We start from the raw sequence: 20,627 nt of genomic DNA on the forward strand, positions 1-20,627 counted from the left end.
GTTTTGAAAAATTGCTTGAAGCTAAAACAATGAAATCGATGATTCATTCGGAGACAGACACTAGGAACACTCTAAAGTAGTCAAGAAGGAGATTTCCTTGTTGTTTTGATGCTGCTGTTTATTAATTTCACATCAGTACGACAATAACAATTTGATATTTCAGCGGTTATATCCTGTGTTGTTGCACGTCACGTAACTAAATATGGCACACAAATCAATCGAGTGATTATTTACCCGCGATCGCTGGTTTGTCAATGGGCCAACGCAGCTTATTAGCAATTCCGTTAGTTTTACATAATCACCTCGAGATACAACATTAACAGCTATGATTCATTTGGATACAGCCATGGGTAGAACCACAATGCAGGCCAGGGGAAGATTCAAAATTTCCCTGCTGTTTGTGGTCTTGATCACGTTCGTTTTGGCGACATGTACAATTTCATATTACTTGACAAGTTATTACCATGTAAAATCCTCGCTAATCGCAGGAGTCACAAATGTGCAGAAGAGCCACTACATAAATATTCAAACCTGGGAAGGTAGGTCCATCGGTGAACACTAATTCATTTGTGTGCTTTTTAGATAACTGTAGGGAAGAGTTTCCGGTGTGCACATATTTGTGATTTGGTTTTGGAAAGAACTCCGAATAACTCTATGTTATTACAAAACGAAGCCGTAGTCCCAGAGGTAATTTCTTATTTTGTCACTGATTTCTTTCATCCAAGCACTACATTCATAAGTATTGGGATATACAGAAATCTTGCCGTGATTTTTAAAGGCAAGAGTTTTATCCTATGCTTGATGGTAGATGATCTCTTTCGGAAAATAAATGTAGCTTTTTAGCCAATACAACAAACAATGGTTGAAAATAGGTTAGAATTGGCTTTTGTCAGCTTGCCTGACAACGAACCAAAGCAATAAATATGAGTGGGGAGGCTAGTTTGGAAATTGCCTGACCTGTTCCGATCACATTTCTTTCTCTGTATCATCGGATTACAGATTTAACTGTCGTGATCAATTTTATCTCAAATTCATACACCTTGATTTCAGAATTTACATGCTGCAGAAGCGAGATTTTTAATCAACAGAAAGTCATTAATGAAATATTGTGATTAATTGTTTTCCAATCGACTTGTTTTTATGCGTAACTCTTCTTTAAACGAATTCCCTAGATTTTAAGAGAGAGTGCTCTCATTTTTCTCTTAAAAATAACATTTTAAAGGCTTTTCTTTCTTCACCGAAATGGTGCTTGGGAGGTTCTGCGGTTCTTCAGTGAAAATACTTAGTTATTTAAATCCTAACATTAAAAAATGCTTAAAACGTATGGATTTCCAGGGTTTTTAGTGGGTTCCATAACAACAACAGGAGGCTATTAAAAGGAGAAATCACGCTCTTGGTCCGGCACTACCGATTTCATTGATTAACTTGTCATCAAATCAAACAGTTGACACGGCTTTTAACAAAGAGTGGTTTCCTTTTATTCAGCTCTTGTGGTTTTTCCAAACCAACAGTCTGTTGATTTATCGTTACAGTGGGTGACAACGAGATATTTTTCCGATGAATTTTTAATCGTTTGACTGTCCTTTTAATTTCTTTCACGTCAGTATAGATCATTTGAAAGAAAGCAAATAATAAACACGGCAAAGTACAGGATTGCCAACATTCTATGGGCCTTACTGTCACAGGTCCTTTTCTGATTGAAAGACATTTCTCTGGACGAAGTCGCAATTTGCCTGTTATCCTTAAATCGGCGGTGAAACACTGATTTTCTTCGATTTTGGCATTTTATAACAAACAAGTTAAACCATTGGATACACGTGGGAATTAATTGAAAAACGGCTTCCAAATTTAAGCAGCTGCTTCGCAGGGACAACGTTCACATTTGTTAATTAAAATTTTTGGCGAATGTGTGTTCTCCATAGTATCCAAGGGGTTAAAGTAAGTCGATGTTTAAAAGCTGTCAGAAACACAATTCTGAAAAAACAGAATAAAATTGTTAAGACGTGGATCGATCAATGCAAAAACGAAAGTTGATCATCAAATTCTGCAAATAAGTCATCACAGCGGATTTCCCCTGCACATTTCAACCGACGCCATTTTACTTCTATTGACGCGAAGCTCTTTCTGTGTTTATCAATTAAATCGGGTTCCAAGGGCGAATATCAGAGGCAAAAATGCGAGACTAAAATGTGGTGCTAGCCCAAGTTTTAAAAAATTGGACCGTTACGCCATGTTTCATGACGTCATGGTAAGGACAAAGCTGTCTATAGCCCGGACTATTCTGGGATGCTCGTAGGCACCACTACGTTGGTTGGTTCATTCAGTGCTGTTATGATGAGTTTTAATGAGATCCTGGGAAAAAAAAAACCACCATGATACATTGTAGGAGAGAAGACAAAACCATGATGCTCCGTCGGTGGGGGAGTATAACAAGATGATTCGCTTTTATCAACTGAGTTGGTGATGTAAATTGGCCACCGTAAAGAGTTTCTAGGCTGAAATTCGAGCGCCCTTCGTCAGAGCAAATAACTCGTTCTGACGAAGGGCGCTTGAAACCTTAGCTTAGAAACTCCTTACGGTGGCCAGTTTACATTATCAGCTCAGTTGATAAGACCAAATCATCTTGTCATTTCATCCCCCCTCCTTAGCAGACATTCATGCATGTAAAAAAAAGGACGGGATAAAATTCACAATGAAGACCCCTAGAGAGTGACGCACCCCCCCTTCCCCATGACAATATCATAGTCCATTTGCTTCCTTGGGAAGCTGTATCCAATAAAAGCCTTCAAACACCTTCTTTCATGTTATGCCTTTCGTTTTGACTCATGAGAATGTTTTTGTCTCTAGATTTTTCATCTGTGAAATCAACACGAAAAGTGGTAAGTGCTATGGAGTTATTCCATATCATAATTTTGCCTCTGCAAATATCCTTATCCTTAAAAATTCACATAAACATTTAAGAGCGAATTAATTCGTTTACCCTTTCAGACGCAAGATCTGAAAGCTCATTGTCCTTGCTAACGACAGCGAAAAGTGGTCAGAAATTAAACTCAGTTTTGACGCGCGATTCTGTCTCTTCAGCAGCTCGGAGGTGAATAGGAATTGTTAGTTACATCCGAACTGGTTAATTAGCGCGCGCGAAAAGCACTTTTTACCTACGTGGCATCTACTTATGTTCAATGGTTCGTTAGCAAGTTTGCTTGTTTCCTCTCCTAACGTATTCATCCATTTCATTTCTTCCTAACGGCTCGAGGTTTTCTTTCAATCTTTTTTCGGGTGACTTTCCGACCAATATTGATTATCACTAAATAGTCGTGTGTTTTTTTCTTCTTTGCTGTAGAAAAGAATTATTTACAATAGAGTAGGAAAATGTGGAAGCCGCACCATGATACAGCTCATGATCAGTCTCACAGGAAAACTCAATTATACAGTGATTGGATCAACCAAGAATAGTATTCTACATCTAAACCTGCGAGAACAGGTAACGATGACCTCTTTTATTTAGCATTTACACAAATCAAAACCTGGAGAGATTTCGAGAATTAGTATCTCGTGTTCTCCCAAACGAAGTCCCAAGACCTCCAGAAATCCTGAAGTTTATCCATGCACAAGCCGTCGTCGCTCACTAACCACGCTGGTGGGATCTGGATTCGTGATAACCGCACAGGTGTCTAAGTCGTGGCTCTCAGTTAGGGTTAATTAAGACAAACATAGCCTCAGCAGAGACTCACAGAGCTCATTTCAATTGAGTGTCGCAAAATCTAAACCAACACTGAAAAAAGTAAGCACCTGTGGCGATGAAAATCATTACTAACTTAGTCACGATTGGTTCTTAGAAGTCTTGTACTTGATTGGTTGGGAAGATTGCGCGATCTTAAAAGACCAATCATGATCACAGAGCGAGGCAAAGTCAAAACAATGCAATCCCGGATTACTTTGCGCGTTTTAGAGAATTTGAATGGTTCACATGTACCTTTTTCTTCTTTTTGTTTTGTTCTTGTTGGAATGATGGAATATCAAACCTTTACGATTTCAGCTTGAATTTGTGGACTATATAGATCATCTTCAGTCACCAGTCATTTATCATCACCACATACATTTCGTCGACTTTAAGAGGTGAGAACTCCTTCATCGCATACTTTGAGGTATTATTAACATAATCATTTGAAAGAGAAACCCTTGAAATAGCTTTTAAAAGAATTAATCGCCAACTAGAGCTGTAGCCATACATTTGTAAATTTGATTCAAACCTTCATCATCATATCAGAATAAAACTCAATCTTTTTCAAACTAATGATCCATTGATAATAATTAATAGATACCACGCGGGTTAGTGTTGAGTTTCTCACGCGCTCGTTAATAAGCTTGGGATTAATCAGCTAAATCTGAAGACAAATGCGCGTGGCAAGAGTTTAGTTTTCGACCATTTTTTGGTACCTGGTGTGAAATAAACTGATTTTCTTTTCTTGCGTGTTAAATATTTAAAAAATCATTCACTTCAGTGTCGACGAAAGTGGTGAATATTTGTTAACTATCGATTTCCTGTTGAAAGGCGAAGGTCACAAACTACCCAACGAATCTCTCGGTCGAAACTTAATAATGATATAACCTTAAAAACTACTCTTTTACTACAAGAAGTGATTAACCTTTCAACATCGAGTTATAATTTAGGTAAAATGTGATATGAATCGAAAACTTATTACCTGGAGACCTTTATGTTGCTGGAACGTTAGCCTCTCTAGTCTAATTTAAAGGGAAATGTATACAATTAGTAAGTATGCATCAATCAAAGCTTCATCATTCCCCCCCACCCCCCCCCCCCAACCCTGGCAACCCCCGGGCACTTGAACTTTTGATTAGTTCGTTCAAATTTCCGCTTTTGCTGCCGATTAATAATGGTAATAGGACCAAGTGGAGTCCAATTCGGTCTGTGATCATACGAGTGATTAACAAAATTGGACGACCGTGAAGCGGGAATCCGATTTGTTAATCACGAGTATGATTACAGAGAGAATTGGACGACAAGAATTCCTGTTACCAATAAATCATAACCATTTAAAATTCGAAAAAACAAATGCACCTAGAACAAATTTCTCCAGTGAAGACAGTGTCTTAAGTTAAAAATTCCTCCATTTTGGAAATTCCCCAGTTTTTCTTTGGATAAGTGGTTGTTGCTGTGGTTATTTTGATCATTTCTGTGATTGGTGGATTAGCTGAGTGGACTTTGTATGATTGGCTGCTTAAACTGTCCGATTACAGCATTTTTCCGATTACAGCCAACTGTCCGATTTTCAAAATTGTAAAGCGCCATAGAGCTTTTAGGATATGGCGCTCTAAAAATTTATATATTATAAATTTATATATTATTTAACTGTACAGAATGATTAGTGAAAAATGAAGCTGCGAATGCACCAATAATATTTGAGGAATTTTTAATGATTATGATTAATTGTGTTCAAATGCCCTAAACAATTGCCCGATTTGATGGTCACATTTTTGGTAAAAAGAAGGATTAGCGACCGTGACTTTCTACTCAATGAACGACAATTGAGTGAAGTATTTAAACCCGAACCTTGAAGACCTTTTTACCTCCATGTTCTAGGAAATAACACGTGTATTACATTGAAAAGACTTGACTTGCTCAAATTCCCCACCCCACCCCACCCAAGCAAGTTTCGAATTCCCCACCCCTGAGAACGGACGTTAGTCAAATGTTCTTGAGTTGCCTGTAGCGGAGAAGGAGTTTTAAGCTTTGAGTTGATCGGTGCGTTAGCAGTCAAGAGCTGAGCACGTATCTATTCTTCACCCCAGGTTCGGCGCAGTTCAACCTATTTACATTAACCTCATACGGGATCCACTGGCTCGTCTTGTCTCTTCATACTACTTCCACAGATTCGGGGATCATCGAGGGGCCCAAAGAACATGGGGCTTCAAAGGCACAGAGGAAGAGAAAAATATGGTTTGTGTTGTACTAGCTACCAGTTTCTCTTGCGGCCGTTCTTTGGTATGTCATGCCACGTTCTCAGTTTCCACTTCTTATTGGGGGAGGCGTTGCGTGACATTCCAAAGAACAGGGTAATTTTGTGTAATCAACTGAGTTGATAACGTAAGTTGAACACCGTAAAGAGTTAAAAGGCTGACGTTTCGAGTGTCAAGCGCTGTCGCTCTCACGAAGGGCTAACGCTCGAAAGGTCAGCTTTTAAACTCTTTACGGTGGCCGAATTACATTACATTACAGGCTCCTAAGCTGACAGGCTCCTAAGCTGACTTTCACTTTTTTCTCCTCCTCCACCCCACCACCCCCCCCCCCCAAAAAAAAATTAGATCTTTCACCCCTCGGCTGAGAGAAGTCAACATAAACTCAATTGAAAAACTGAAAACAAACGCGTTTAACTTCCTAAAAGCCCCACTTATTTTAAAAGTAACTTTTTATTTTGCCTGCCTATTTGTCTCTCTTTAGACATTTGACGAATGCGTCAAAAATGAAATGAAAGAATGCGTCGATCCTCAAAGGATTTTGTACATCATTCCTTACTTTTGCGGCCATGAAGCCTTCTGCAGGTGAGAACAGTTATTTCGACGAGTGAGTCGCAATGTGTTTAACTCTGGGTAGGAGATAACAGCGATTAACCTACTTGAGGTCTGACACACAAGTGAACGATGCTTTTCGTATGCGTTGATTAGCAAGTTTGGAGCTGATCAGCCAATTATTGTTAAGCATTACACTTATTAAACTTTTTCTAGTCTAATATCAAACAGTGGTTCACCTACATCTGGGTGTAAATAGAGGATATTTGCCTATATATATTTTGGGAGGAAAAAGACAAATAAACTTCAAGTTCATCTCTACAAGCCTGTTTCGTGGTTGCCCACTCATCAGGGGATTTAATGAGAATAATCTTTGCCATCGCTTATATACAATATAATCTAATTTCTGCAGCACAAAATTTAACAGTTTAGTTGTTGCGTAGGAGGGCTTTGTTTCTGTGGCGGCAGGAAGACACGAGTTCATTACATTTGTTTCGTGTTGATAGTTCGGGTCGACAGATGATTAGGAATTTTTAGTTTAGTTTAGGAATTAGTTTATTTGTCTTTTTTCTCCCACAATATATACATCGCTCTACTCCTATGTATTGAGCACTGTTTTACGAAAGTCAAATTTTGCACTTTATATATATATATATATTTATAGAGGTAGTCATAGGTAGCCACAATGAAGTATTTGTTTGTATGTCGAGTCAGCCTGTCACTGGAGAAGACTTTTACCTTTAACCAAATCCCTCTTGATTTTCAACCTAATCTCCTTCCTTTTTGTTTATGTCTAGGAGACCTACCGAACTAGCTCTTACACAGGCCAAGATAAACGTCATTAGAAATTATCTGGTTGTGGGTGTTACTGAGGAGTTGGAAGATTTTCTGTTTGTTCTTGAGAAACTTTTACCAGAATTTTTCTCGGGTGTGTTAAACATCTACAGGACTCCAGGTCAGTGTGTATCGAAAAAAAATTAAAAAAGAGAAACATGCCGGACGCTTCTCTATCACTGTCTTGAGCAATTCACTAAGACACGTCTGTTGAAAAACAGTAAGGAAGTTCTTTTAAACACTAGTTACGAAAACTCCATTATTATCAGAGGGTTGCCCTTCTTTAGTTTAAACAAAGCTTGTTACAATGACTTACTTAAACGTTACGAACGTCAGCATTGACATGGTATGGTAGTTAATCACGCTTTAAGCATTTTCCTTTGAGTTTTCGTTTGCTCGTTGTGACATTTTTGTTTCCGGCTTCTGATTGGATGTTATAATTACTGTTGTTATGGTTCTGGGACACTCAGTTAAAATGCGTCAAAATGATGGGGATAAAGCGTGAGACACTGGGCACATATCTTATGTAAAACATTTACTTTTTCTCTTTTAAGTTTCCTAAATCTATTTTACGTTTTTTTTTTAAGACGATAACCTCAATTCCAAGATGACATCAACTAAAACCGTGAATAAGATAGGACCTTCTCCAGAAGTACAACAAATAATGAAGAAACATCTGCAATTAGAATACGACTTTTATGAATTTGTAAAGGAGAGATTTCATAGACTGAAAGCCGAACTCAGATAACAAAACGACCTAGTTGTTGGAGGCATGGTGCATTTGTATATCATCTATGTATTTCGGTGCTTGGTAATTATCATCCATCAGAGAGACGCAAATCTTATGACCCCTCAGACGACTGATATGGGAAAGATGGTGCAGAAAGCTTCGATTAAGATTGTCCGAAAAATGAACTATGAGTTCGCCAAGAAGTTGATCTTCATGGACATGGGATAACCTGAATTTTAATTTGTATAAAAATGTATCAGAAGTCCAGGTTTTATCTAAAGTTATCATCCAATAATTATTCATGACTGCAATTTAGGATTTTAATTTCATGGTTTGAAACTTTGGGTTACCTTCATAAATGTCATGGTTATTATAAGTATATACATAAACAGTGGATAGCAAGGTTTTGTGCTAACTTATCTCACTGTTTCAGTATACATTAAAACAATTATTCAACTCAGTGTCGCTCGCCAGCGGTGGATATTTACCACTTTAACCCACCTCTACTTCGGTGAATTGTTGTTTATCATTGATATTGTCGTTAATATTGTTCTTAATTTTGCCATTAAACAATTGTTATGGTTATTATTATTATTAATGAATTATTATTAATGATACCATTACTACTGTTATCATTATTGTTCTTAAGGTGATTAATTTGGCAGCCAGAGGGGTTTGTGTTCTGCTGAAGTTGAGAGTAGAAATAGGCCGCCTGGAGAAAAAATTGCTGTAGGCTTAGCTGTAATTGTAAAGGTAGTAAATAAATAAGTAAGTAAGTAATTTATTTAAACACGTAAACACCTAAGAGTTAACAGAAACTCGTTCGAACGTGCACGTGTGGAAAAAAAATTACAAAAACCTAAGTGAGAAACTTTAACTATCTAAGATGTAAGACCTATTACATTAAAAATACATCATTATATAACAATCTGTTATTTTTAAAAGCGTTAAAATTTAACATGAACATTTAGAAAAGTCACAAACTATAAAAAGGAATAAAATAGATTAGAGAAAAATAATAATGATCAAATAACCTAATATAAGGATCCTAAGTTGAACTTATGAAAAGCCTTTTTAAACTCTTTAAGATTGTCTGAGTTTCTAATGTATAACGGTAGCTTATTCCACAGCTTGCAAGCTATAAGTGAAGAGGATTTATGCATCCACTCAGTGTTAAAATGAGGCTGTTTCAAGTTACTTCCCTTACCACTTAGTTTATAACATATGTCCCTCAAATTCAGAAAATCGGCAATGTACTTTGGACCTATTGAGTTAAGACATTTATAAGTCAACACCAGAGCTTGGTAATAACGACGATGTTTCAAAATATTCATGCCAACGATATTCAGTAAGGTTTCGTGGCTTTCATTCTTTGTCCTAAATAGAGTTCTTAAGATATAATAGTTAGTATCTTCGAGTCCATCGCTCTGCTCCTTACTAAGACAGGCTTAAACTGCATTACAAAGACAGATATTCGTTTTAGGAGCTGAGGTCTTGTAATAAATTCTGTGTAACTTTTCCGAGATACGTTTCATTGTTAGAAATCTTCCTATCCAACGTTACTCCTAGAATCTTGAGAGTAGACTTCACTTCGACCTTCATGCCGTTGATGAAAAGGTCCCACTTGTGTGTAGCCGAGCCAGGGATCATAGCCTGTGACTTGGTGTTATTAATTGAGAGTAAATTTTGCTCGAACCATGTAGACAGCGAGGAAAATTTGTTATTTACCATGAACTGTAGAGCTAAAGATGAATTAAGTATCAGAATTATATCCAGTGGTGTCATCGGCATATAGTCTTAGTGTCATGTACGGGATACTGTATTTGACATCGTTTATGTATATGCTGAATAACAATGGACCAAGCAGAGATCCCTGGGGGACAACTGCCATGACACATTTCCATTCAGAACAAATACCCTCAGTCGTTACCCTTTGGCGTCGTTCCTTCGATTACTCTCCAATTAAATCGGTTACAGTAGTTTAAAAGCCGTAGGCTTTTAGTTTAGCAAAAGAGAGGTTATGATTAACACTATCAAATGCTTTGCTGAGGTCCACTGCGACATCTGCAACAGAATCTATAGCATTTAGGCTGGCACGTTAGTCCTCTGTCATCTTTAATGTAACAGTAGAGTAGGAATGACTCTTTAACAATCCAGAGAGATTTTGAGAAAGCAAAGGAGCTATTTTAGCATACATCTGATCAAAAATAGCATTCTCAAAGACTTTTGAAAACGTAGTCAAGATGGAAACGGGGCGAAAAATGGATTTTTCAGATTTGCTGCCCTTTTTATGTACAGGACTGATAATACTGCTCTTCCACTCAGTGAGTATTGACTGAGTCGTGATGAAATGACCGATTAGATAAGTCACTTCATCTGTAACGCTCGGCGCAGATAGGCGTAGTAGGCAAGAGAGATGTTGTCAATACCGACCGACTTGCTGGGATCAAGGTTTATTAAGATGTTTTTAATGTATTCAGTGCCAACTGTGTTGAATGAAAAATCATGTAACCGATCACCACCCGTTATTCATTTTACACTGGAGTGGGAGTCTTGATCGTCGACTTCCAAAACATCGTGATTTGCAACATCAACAAAATATGAATTAGAGCATTCCCGGAGCTATAGATCGTGAGTCCGTGATAACATGATCTGCCTCGACCAGGATAATCCTATTCTGAGACTTTTAACTGCTTTCCTTTTCAATGATCTAACTTTGTCTTCGATTGTCTTGTAACACAATGTAAATAATACACTTCGTGTTCCTGTGTCACGCCATGGAATGCCCTCGAACATTTTTTTCGGATGATGTAATGCCACCAGAATAGTGGTGTTGTTACGTTTGCGAACGGCCGAATGTTCTAGAATATTTCATAATTGTATATAAGGGCTTGGGTTCCTATGGCAGTTGCAGATGTTCTTATCGTCAGAAAGTAACTGTTAGGAGCAGTTAAGCTATTCTCAGAGAGCTAAAGAGAGCTACCGTGGTTTCTTTAAAGTCGTCATCGAGCGATTTGTGTGGTGCTTTGAGACGGGAGATTTCAGTGGAGACATTTTAACGTTTACAGTGAGTTCAAGTCAGTCGTGACTGAATTGTTAGTTAGAGGTGGACCTAATTTCATTGTTCTCGTGAATTGTATTATTTGAGAGTCGCTCTTTTGTGATTATAACCTATCTACACGATTGTTTTGTGCAGGGTGTTTAGTCACCGTATCTTTTCTGTCTCTTGTAATATAAGTTTGAGTATAGGATTTGAGAATCCATTGGATAGTTTTCATTCTTAGATACTGTGGTTATATGTTGAAATATTGCTATGAAAACTTTGGTGCAGATAAATTTACGGGGACAAATGCAAGGAGTTTTGCTCATCTTGAATCCAGAAGTTTCCTTATGGAGAGAGAGGGGGAGGGGAGGGGGGAGGGGTGCGGAGACAATCGCTTACTTCACCATAATAGGTATGTGCGCCAATCAGGGTATGGTTCTCCGAGTTTTGGATCATAGACGGGGTACACAATTTTACGATTTCGCGGTTATAAAAGGGTGTCCCTCTGAAATGGTGACATTGAATAGGGCGTGACATTGGCAATGTGTGGCCAAAATGTGGGTTGCTTAAAATCGAATTCTAGCGTGTCTCTGTTCGGGAACCTATTCGTCGCTGTGATTTTACCCTTCATATTTGGAAACCCTCGGATTTGTCCGCAAACTGCAAGGGGGCGGTTGAGGCTCGAGATCAAGTACCACCACCAACAACATTGTTGAACAATTTCAAGGTTGGCTGTTAAATGAACTTTTAATAATGTTGGCCTATCTTGAGCCTTTAGTCGAGAGCTTCACTCTCCGTCGTCTTCTGTTCTTGTTCTGAGTCACTTTGGAAAAGTCAGGGAGGCAGCTTAGTTTGTATTTCTGAGGCTCTCAAAATGTGACCCTCTTTTGGACAAAATCTGCGCATTTCGCTACCCTGTTCAAGTAAAAAAAAGGTCACTAATTGAGGTATATCATAAAAAAAAAACTGATAGTGCCACATCGAAAATCTGCACACAAGCCAGAGGGCAAGAGGAGATCTGTGCCTCTAATCTCTTTTTCAAGGTAAAGATCAAAGCAATTGTCAATTGTGGGTCTAAAGGGATCCACCGTCAGGCTTTGTGTTTGCTCTCCTTCGCGATGTGATTGGGCCGGAAAACCCGCACTATCTTCTCAACCAATCAAACGCTTGTTATTGGCTTCATCTTAATCTAGTTTTTACTTTGCGTTCTCATTGGCTCCTTGAAAAATTTTTCTTTCCTCTCATTGGCTGTTGCGATAACTTTGGCTTCTGTTTTACGACAGCCGACCGAAATGCTTTTCTCCTCCAAGATTTTTGCTGAACTTGATGCTGAGTGATTGTTTTTTGTTGAAGTGCCATCGAACAAGCCCAATGCACAAGTAATGTAGATTTAAGAACGAGGCAGACGCTAATCAATGCGGAAGTTCTACGTGTGTATGTGGGGGGAAGGTGGGATTGAATCACAAGGGAAAATTTGAGCACACAACGGAGCAAGACCGCGTGGGACATACGTGCGAAGCATTTCCTGAACCAAAATTTGTGAGTTTTGTCTGCATGCTCGACTTCTTGTTAGTAAGAGAAAAACAATGTTATCCATGTATCATCTTTAACATGGATTTAACCCTTTCACTCCCAAGATCTCATTAGTAATTCTCCTTACTGTCTGCAATCATTATGATGTTAGGTCAGAGAATTTGATATTGGATCAACTAGTAATCCCCTCATTGTTATTTTTCTTTATTCTCTACACTCATCTACTTATTATTGTTATGATATTGTAAGGAGAAATTCTATCTTGGTCACTCATGGGAGTTAAAGGGTTAAGGAAAATGTGTTAAAATGTTCTTGAAATGACGTGTTTTCCGTTGGCTTGCATATTAAGTGGTACCTCGCCTCACGAAAAAAATGCTCAATCAACTGAAATGAAATGACCCGTTACCCTCATCCTGGGTCTGGGATCATGGAGGCTGAGGTTTAGGCATGAGATTATAAAATATAATCTCTTGTTTAAAGTTTATAGGTTTAAGTCACGGTCTACAAGTCGTCCACCAGTATTGGCGACACTAAGGTGAGAGGGACTCTAAAGTGCCTATGACCAAATCTCTGTTGCAAAGATAAGGCGATGACTTAGCTTGTTCCAAGTCAGTCATTTGAAGTAAATCGTTCCCGGTGGATATGACCCATTCCCTCATGTCGTTTATTGAAATGAGGTCGCTTAATCAGTGAGGCTCCTGCCCCAAATGCGTTGGTACTGATGTAGTTCACTGATAAACGAGGTCAGATACGAAAGAAATAGATTTCCCTTGTGTCTCTGTCATTAAGGAAATTGATGGGAAACCGGGGGAAGGGTGCGTTTACTGGCTGTTTTTGCACAGGGCGCTTATCGGGGGAGGGAGCTTGAGGTGGGCGTTTATTTAAGGAAGGGCATTTTTTTCTTGCGAGTGCTTATTTTTGAATCTTGTCCTTTGTCGCTTTCCATTCTGGTTCAACTATCGACGGCGTCGTATTCCCATATCATCTTTCGATTTGAAACTATGGTGGAAAGCTCAAAAAAGGAGGCGCGATAAAGCCATTTATGCTAGCAAATCCAGAAAGCTGCAATCCCTCGAAGTTGCAACCTCCAGAAGTAATTTTCTTCTCATGAACAGAAGAGAACGGAAGCCACAGACCTAAAACACCTTTCATATCTTTGATACAAAATGGGGGGATGGGGTTATACCCCCCCCCCCCTCTGTTTCGCCGTGGAAATTATTGCTGACTCATACTAAGATTGGATTAGCAAAATGTCTAATCTCGTGATCTTTACATTAGTCTCTTCATCAAGATTTTCTTTTAGCAAATTGGCGTGTTGCGAACCTATTTTGAGCTGCTGTCAAGGGCACACTGGCTTCAACAGAATTCCTCGAATTTTCTTTTAAACCGGATGACATTCCGTCGTAAAATGAGATGCAACTCCACGTACTTTATATCAGATCTCAGAGAAATTCTTCGAATTTCAATTCCGTGATATCATTTAGTTCCTCATAAAAGGAATACTAGGTGAATGCTGAAGTGCCAAATTTTCGCCTAATTGATATCCGGTCGAGGGAAGGGAGCCGTGGTAAATTTCAGAATTTCTTTCGCTTTCACGGGAATTTTGTCTTCGATTATTTAAAGGAACATTGGATAGCGCCTATAGAACTAAGTCCTTGGCCCTTATGTGTCCCTACGTTTGCAAGAAGTAACATTCGTTTGGAGGAAATGAGGATAAAAAGCATACTGCAGTCTCTAGAAAAGTCGATACCTTTTATTCTTACTTATTAATATCCTCGATAAACCGCGAAGGGTATATCTGTCCCAGAACAGTATCTTATTTACAGCTCCAAAATATCGGCGCTGTGATATCCGCTTTTCTTTGATAATGATGACGGTTCGCTGAGGTTGAAACGAATAAAACTACCTTAAAATAACCCCGGCATTTGCATGCAGCGGTGCGTTTCTTGAGATTACTTTCCCAGCCCACCTGGTAGGCGCATGTTGCGTGAAAAATCTTAAGCTACGCATCAGGTGCTTTTACAATCACGTTTTCGAAACTTCGCGAGAACTTTCACGCGGTGATTGGGCCGGATGTTATCAACAAAAATTAATTAGCGCTGATAAAACAATAGTATTCGAAGCGTGCGTAGAATCACGAGATTTCAATTGAAAGCAGAGCATGTTCTTCAGTAGTCATCTTCTTCTTTGATTTTGCTTCTTAATTGGTTCAGCAGATCATGAATTGACTCCATAGCGATACTTTTTGCCTGCTGGAGCCATCTGATGCCAACTGCGTCGATACGGTTCAGTTCCGCTAGGGTGGCTACGAGCAAACCTCGTAAGACTATAAACTCGCGACTGTCTTTCTCACCCGAGAAATTTTCCACCTGCGTTTGTAGATCTGTAACTCGATCCGATATCGATTGAACAGCAGATAGACTGCCAATGTTGTTAAATAATGCATCTGTGTCGATGTTCGTAGAACTTTCGAATGATGCTGACGAGTTGGAATTGTGCTGTGATGACGCACTAAAATGAATTTCATCGGGAACTTCGGTTTCAGCAGACGCTGACGTTGATGGTATTACTTCCGGTAAATCGGAGAATAAAATCACATTTTCCGTTCTTTGGTTTTGCGGCTTTTCCAGCTTTTCGTTCGGGGGAAATATTTCTCCACCGATCTCATCTCTAGAAAGTTTGAAATTATGTGCTACGCCACTCTCTTGCGGGCAAAATGCAGATTCCATGTCTTCTTCGCATAGCGAACATTTACAATTTACAACATGTCCCCTCGAATTGTAATTGCTTTGGGCATTTCGTTTCTCCTGAAACTGCTGATACCACGGCTTATTCCATTCTACCTGCCACGAGGGGATTTCATAGTTCGACGATGTGAACTGTGGAAATCTATCTCTGTTGCTTCCACCCGACGCCATGTTGTTCCGCTCGGGAGTTTTCTTGTTCCAAAAAATTAAGTTATATCACGATGACAAGAGGTGCGAACACGTTTTGACCCAAGTAATCCACGCGTAACAATCGCAAATTATCTGAACGAAAAATCAGGCGGCAAAGAAACAAATAAACCTTGTAAAGTACAAACACAATTCGAGAACATTCACTTCGTGACTACTGCCGTCGGTGTTTTGTGGTGTCCAGCTGAGTGACAAAACTAACACAATAGGGGTGGGAAAGACAAATTTTTTGCATTTCTAATCAGCGAGCTATCGCTTGGAAAAATTTTTTTAAAAGATTCCTTTTAAGAATCTGAAATCATCAAAACTATAATTTGTAGCTTATGATGATTTCCAAGAAGGAAAACTCTGCAAGGGGGGCGGAAAGAGTAATAGATAAACATGAGAATGAACGCGTGGGCTCCCCCTCTCAGGTGAATAGTTTCTTTCGTGCGCGGTTACATGGTGATTACTGTTTCTAGAACATTCGATCCACTCGCCGACATGAAGACAGTTGTCCTGGTCGGTGAACGATTTCGAAAGAACCCAGTGTCTACGCTCTGTGCTTATTCCTTGATTTCCGCGTGATATCTGTCCAGTTGTACAGGAAAAAGCTATTCCTCATTCCGAGATTTTATTTCGAGACTTCAGCTTGTAGTGAACAGAAGGCGTATATGGGGAGAGATTTTTATTCCGTTCTTGGGGTTCCCAAGAATGCCTCGGTGGAAGACATCAAGAAGGCTTATAAAAGGCAAGCTCTTCTGTTTCATCCAGACAAGAATAAAAACTCTGGAGCAGAAGAAACGTTCAAAAAAATATCTGAGGCCTACTCAGTGCTAACAGATCCGGACAAAAGAAGAATATTCGATAGCTATGGCGAAGAAGGGCTCAAGAACGAATGTGGCGGGTTTGGTTTCCCTCCATTCACAGACCCCGCGCACATCTTCCGCGACGTTTTTGGCAATGATCCTGATTTTCAGTTCTCAGGTAGGTGATGGATTTTTATCATCGAGAGAGAAGATTGTAGTGTGAATTTATCACAGGTAGTTCTAAGTCGTCCATCTTTGAGCTTCTTAACGATATCATCAAGAATAGATGGTATTAACAAACCGAGTGGTTACAGATGTTTTCGTCCGAATTTACTAAACTGTTACATTTAACCTTAAAATAAACTCTAGAAAGGCTGTTGATGTATAGTTTGGATTTTTTCATATATTTTGGTACATTCAAGTTGTTGCCGAGTTCGCTCAACTCGATCCGAACCGTCATGAAAATCAGAGTACAATACGTTTTGCGCGTTTTCTAGTTCTAGAAACTTCTATATTTTGATCTTGTTGATATTGCACTTCTTACGAGCCAGTAAGATTTCGATTTTAGGTTATCTGTCACTATTTCATTGGGATTTTGTCAAGTATTTTAATTTGTAGAAATATAACACAAAATTTTTGCTTACGAGGAATCGTTCGAATTGAGGTTTCAAGACATAAACCTGGTCGTTTCATCAATACATTTTCTGTTCTTTACTAATAAGCGCGAGGGTTTTCATCTTCGTTGGCGAGCATTGAGCTCAGCATTTACGTAGTTTCTTGGTATTTAGTTATGCCTGACGCACTTAAAAAGGTGGCTTGGCGAGATCAATGTGTTACTATTAATTTCTTGTCTCGACCAAAAATGCGCTCATGCGAAACAACAGTCGGCGGTCACTAACACATTACTGGTCTGTTTTTAACTGTGCATCTACTGGAATAGGTGTTCCACTGAATTTTGCCGGTTTGTATTAAAGGGAAAACGTAATAGTCTTGAATTGGCAGTTTATGGCTTTCCTCACAGTTTTAAATTCTGAACACTTTGCATGTTTGTCGTTTTTCAAGCATATCCGATGATTCTGGAATTTTCTCTCGACTACAACGTATATATTGATACTTTTTGTGTTTGGTTTTCGCTTTGTTTTCATTCTGTTTGTCGCTTGAAAATATATTTCTACTTCAATTTGCCGAATATCAAATTCCTGCTGCAAAGCTATGATGAATAAGTTTATCGTAAAAATCTCCCTCGAGTAGCATTTGGATAATGTTTCCATTTTTAACATAGTTTTTCTTCGATGATACAATCAACTGAAGGGGCATGAAATTTCGTAACGCCATAATTAGCAGCATATCAAAACCTCCCTTCATTTTACTTTAAAGAGTCACACCGAACCATGGTTCAGGAAATAACTAATGGCAGTTGTAGGCCTATTTTCGAAAATTAAGTGAACTACTGAGCACATTTGAACTCATTATCTTTGGTGTGCTGATGAAAATTGCCAACTTCCCTGTTCTAGAACCTTCCATTTAATTAGGGGTTAAAGCTTGTTTCATCTTGTGAAAGCAATAAGACTCTATCAATTAATATTGGTTCCTTGTTTACACCATCTGCAGTACAAAATAACAAAGAATGAAATGATTTCAGTCTGGAAGTTTCTTGCGGAAACAATTTCATTTCCATTGGAGCGACTAATCAGAACACCAATTTCCTGGTGCATTTGAAGTGTGAAAACAGAGCAACATTTCTCAAAATTCCATTTCTTCTGGAACATTTCCAGTAGACTGAACCAGAAAGTTTCTTCATTTAATCCCTTGTTTTAATAGAATTGTGGTATTCAGCTCCAACACCCAATACGTGTATGTACAGATGTCACATCTCATTTCCAGCTAGAAGCGTTAAATTTAAACTACATATTGTAAAAGATGGAAAGTACGTACTTAAGAGTTTTTCAAAGAATTCATGAGACTACAAGAGTATATTATTTGTGTTGAATTTAGTAGTGATCTATTCACCACAACACAGAGTACAATGTACATAATCACATTTTTATTCTGTATGTTTCTTTCTTTCACAGACTTCATGGATGGAGATTTTAACCCCAATTTCTCTCGCTTGTTTTCTACCTCACGGAACTCATCAACCTTTGGAGGCTTTAAACATTTTTGTGATGAAGATTTTGACTTCCCCTGTCCTGAGCCATTTAAGAAACAACCTGTTCAAGATCCTTCTATTGAGACCAACCTACAAGTTTCCCTTGAAGAACTTGACACTGGATGCACAAAACAACTTAAGCTTACCAGACAAGCCTTATCTCCCAGTGGACAGGCTTCTCCTGAAGAAAAAATTCTGACAATTGAAGTCAAACCTGGCTGGAAGGCAGGAACAAAAGTAACCTTTGAACAACATGGAGATCAGAAACCAGGAGTAATTCCAGCAGACATTATTTTTGTTATAGGGGACAAGCCCCACCAATACTTTAAAAGAGATGCTGAAAACAACCTCCTCTATACAGCAAAAGTGGATCTGCGCGATGCTCTTTGTGGATGTGTACTTCAGATTCCAACTATTAAGGGAAGATTCTTAGCAGTGCAGCTAAATGAGGTTATACAACCAGGAACACAGAAAAGAATTCCAAATGAAGGTCTCCCTCTGCCGAAATTTCCAGGAAAAAGGGGGGATATGATAGTGACATTTGACGTAGAGATCCCTACAAATTTGACAATGGAACAGAGACAGCATATTGCTGGCTGTTTTTAGAGCATTTTGTGAGCATAGAGTTTATCACAATAGTGAAGAAGACTGCCAATAATAGAAAGATTATTTCCAGTTGGTAGTATGATGAATGTATTTTTTGTATAGGTTGTTTAAATCATATATTTTTCAAATGATATTTTTCCTGCTTAATTGATACACAAATTATGGCACAACTCTGTTCATAACTGATCTCCATGTGACTTTACTTATTTTGGTGTTGAAATATTATTACAGTTGTTCTCTTTCAGTGTATATCCATTTTCCCCTTGTAAACTTACAACTGTAGCTTTTTCTTAAGCAAAAATCTCTCTCAATTTTTTTTAAATTCATACCTATCTTTAAAGCTATTTTTTTTCATGAGTTGGTAGCAAGAAGAGAGAACACCATGGAAGTTTTTAGCAAATGAGTGAACATTATAAATTATAACAGTTATTATTATTGTTGTTTAGACAAAAAAATGTCTTTGTTTGTCAAAATGCAGCTTCATATAATGTGTGTGAGGTTTTATGAGAAGTTGACAAGGCAAGTTTAGCTGGCTGCACTTTGAGTTATTGCGTAACAAAGCGTTGGCTTAAACTGTATAGAGTTAATATATGCGTAATATTTATCTTATGGACTTATGATTGTAGAAAACTCAAATATTTAGGGGAGAGGATGTATTGTTGTATAAATATGTTATTCTTTTTGGTTCATGGATTACTGGATGTCAAAATTAGCTTAGGTATTATTTGACATAAAGTGTTTAAATTGGCAATTTTAAAATTGGTATCACAGTCACTACTGCCATAGTAAATACTTGGTAATTTCAGCAAGCAAAATATTTGTTGATAAATCAACAAGTCTAATATTTTATGGTTGGTAGATTTTCATGACAATGTCGCAATATATTGTAAAATAAGATTGTTTTGTAGGTTTCTCTGAAGTTTTTTTATTAGATTGAGTGTGATTGTGTTGTTGTCATCAGTGGCTTTTTGTTATTGGGCTCAGCCAGGTGCTTTCTTTGGCAAATTTATGTTTTTAACTCAGTTTAAAGGTATAATTAAAAAATGTCAGAATGCATTCATAATTGCATTTACATTAATAAATTATACTTGATTTGTTTTGCAAACTGGTGGTAAATTTTTTTTAAAATAGAGGGGGTCAACTATCTATAAACCCTCTACTCCCTGAAATGATCAATTAATCAATCCCCTTGCATTTTTTGATAGACAATTAAGAGATTGAGCCAAACAGAATTAAGAAAATTCATAATAATCATTGGGAATTTAAGATAAAGCAATAAGTTTTTGGAAACATTTTGAAACAATGACCAAATTTTCCTCACAAAGAAAAGTAAGCTTTCAGATTATTTGTCCTAATTCCCAATTACCTAGGGTTATCCTGATCCAAAATAATGACCAAAAGGCATATTAGCAATCCCCATTCCTGAATGGGATGTAGTCCATCAGCTGTTACCCTTGCAAAT

The 20,627-nt window shown here is 38.2% G+C and overlaps 3 protein-coding genes across 3 annotated transcripts; 2 read left to right on the forward strand and 1 right to left on the reverse strand.

Annotated features, from left to right (window-relative positions):
* The first annotated feature begins 214 nt into the window (after window positions 1–214).
* On the forward strand, window positions 215–9,707 carry LOC131789413 (uronyl 2-sulfotransferase). Its single transcript, XM_059106521.2, has 8 exons — window positions 215–539; window positions 2,848–2,879; window positions 3,341–3,481; window positions 4,037–4,116; window positions 5,812–5,959; window positions 6,461–6,561; window positions 7,326–7,483; window positions 7,950–9,707. Exons 1-8 carry the CDS (start codon window positions 326–328, stop codon window positions 8,108–8,110), a joined length of 1,035 nt encoding a protein of 344 aa, XP_058962504.2. The 5' UTR covers window positions 215–325; the 3' UTR covers window positions 8,111–9,707.
* A 4,694-nt stretch (window positions 9,708–14,401) lies between these two features.
* LOC131789409 (uncharacterized) lies at window positions 14,402–15,857 on the reverse strand. Its single transcript, XM_059106518.2, has one exon. The coding sequence runs from the start codon at window positions 15,584–15,586 to the stop codon at window positions 14,837–14,839; it is 750 nt and encodes a 249-aa protein (XP_058962501.1). The 5' UTR covers window positions 15,587–15,857; the 3' UTR covers window positions 14,402–14,836.
* Window positions 15,858–16,063: 206 nt separating this feature from the next.
* On the forward strand, window positions 16,064–20,270 carry LOC131789408 (dnaJ homolog subfamily B member 5). The gene is made up of 2 exons (XM_059106517.2): window positions 16,064–16,588; window positions 18,483–20,270. Exons 1-2 carry the CDS (start codon window positions 16,276–16,278, stop codon window positions 19,163–19,165), a joined length of 996 nt encoding a protein of 331 aa, XP_058962500.1. The 5' UTR covers window positions 16,064–16,275; the 3' UTR covers window positions 19,166–20,270.
* The last annotated feature ends 357 nt before the right edge of the window (window positions 20,271–20,627 follow it).

This window comes from Pocillopora verrucosa, chromosome 9, assembly GCF_036669915.1.
Source record: "Pocillopora verrucosa isolate sample1 chromosome 9, ASM3666991v2, whole genome shotgun sequence".
NCBI classification, from domain to species: domain Eukaryota; kingdom Metazoa; phylum Cnidaria; class Anthozoa; order Scleractinia; family Pocilloporidae; genus Pocillopora; species Pocillopora verrucosa.

What these genes read in the sequence shown, in the direction of transcription:
- LOC131789413 (XM_059106521.2), top strand. Translation starts at nt 326, where the DNA reads ATGATTCATTTGGATACAGCCATGGGTAGAACCACAATGCAGGCCAGG. An exon ending in TGAAATCAACACGAAAAGTG is followed by an intron (nt 2,880 to 3,340) that starts GTAAGTGCTATG and finishes TCTTTGCTGTAG; the next exon opens with AAAAGAATTATTTACAATAG. An exon ending in GGCCATGAAGCCTTCTGCAG is followed by an intron (nt 6,562 to 7,325) that starts GTGAGAACAGTT and finishes GTTTATGTCTAG; the next exon opens with GAGACCTACCGAACTAGCTC.
- LOC131789409 (XM_059106518.2), bottom strand. Translation starts at nt 15,586, where the DNA reads ATGGCGTCGGGTGGAAGCAACAGAGATAGATTTCCACAGTTCACATCG.
- LOC131789408 (XM_059106517.2), top strand. Translation starts at nt 16,276, where the DNA reads ATGGGGAGAGATTTTTATTCCGTTCTTGGGGTTCCCAAGAATGCCTCG. An exon ending in TCCTGATTTTCAGTTCTCAG is followed by an intron (nt 16,589 to 18,482) that starts GTAGGTGATGGA and finishes TTTCTTTCACAG; the next exon opens with ACTTCATGGATGGAGATTTT.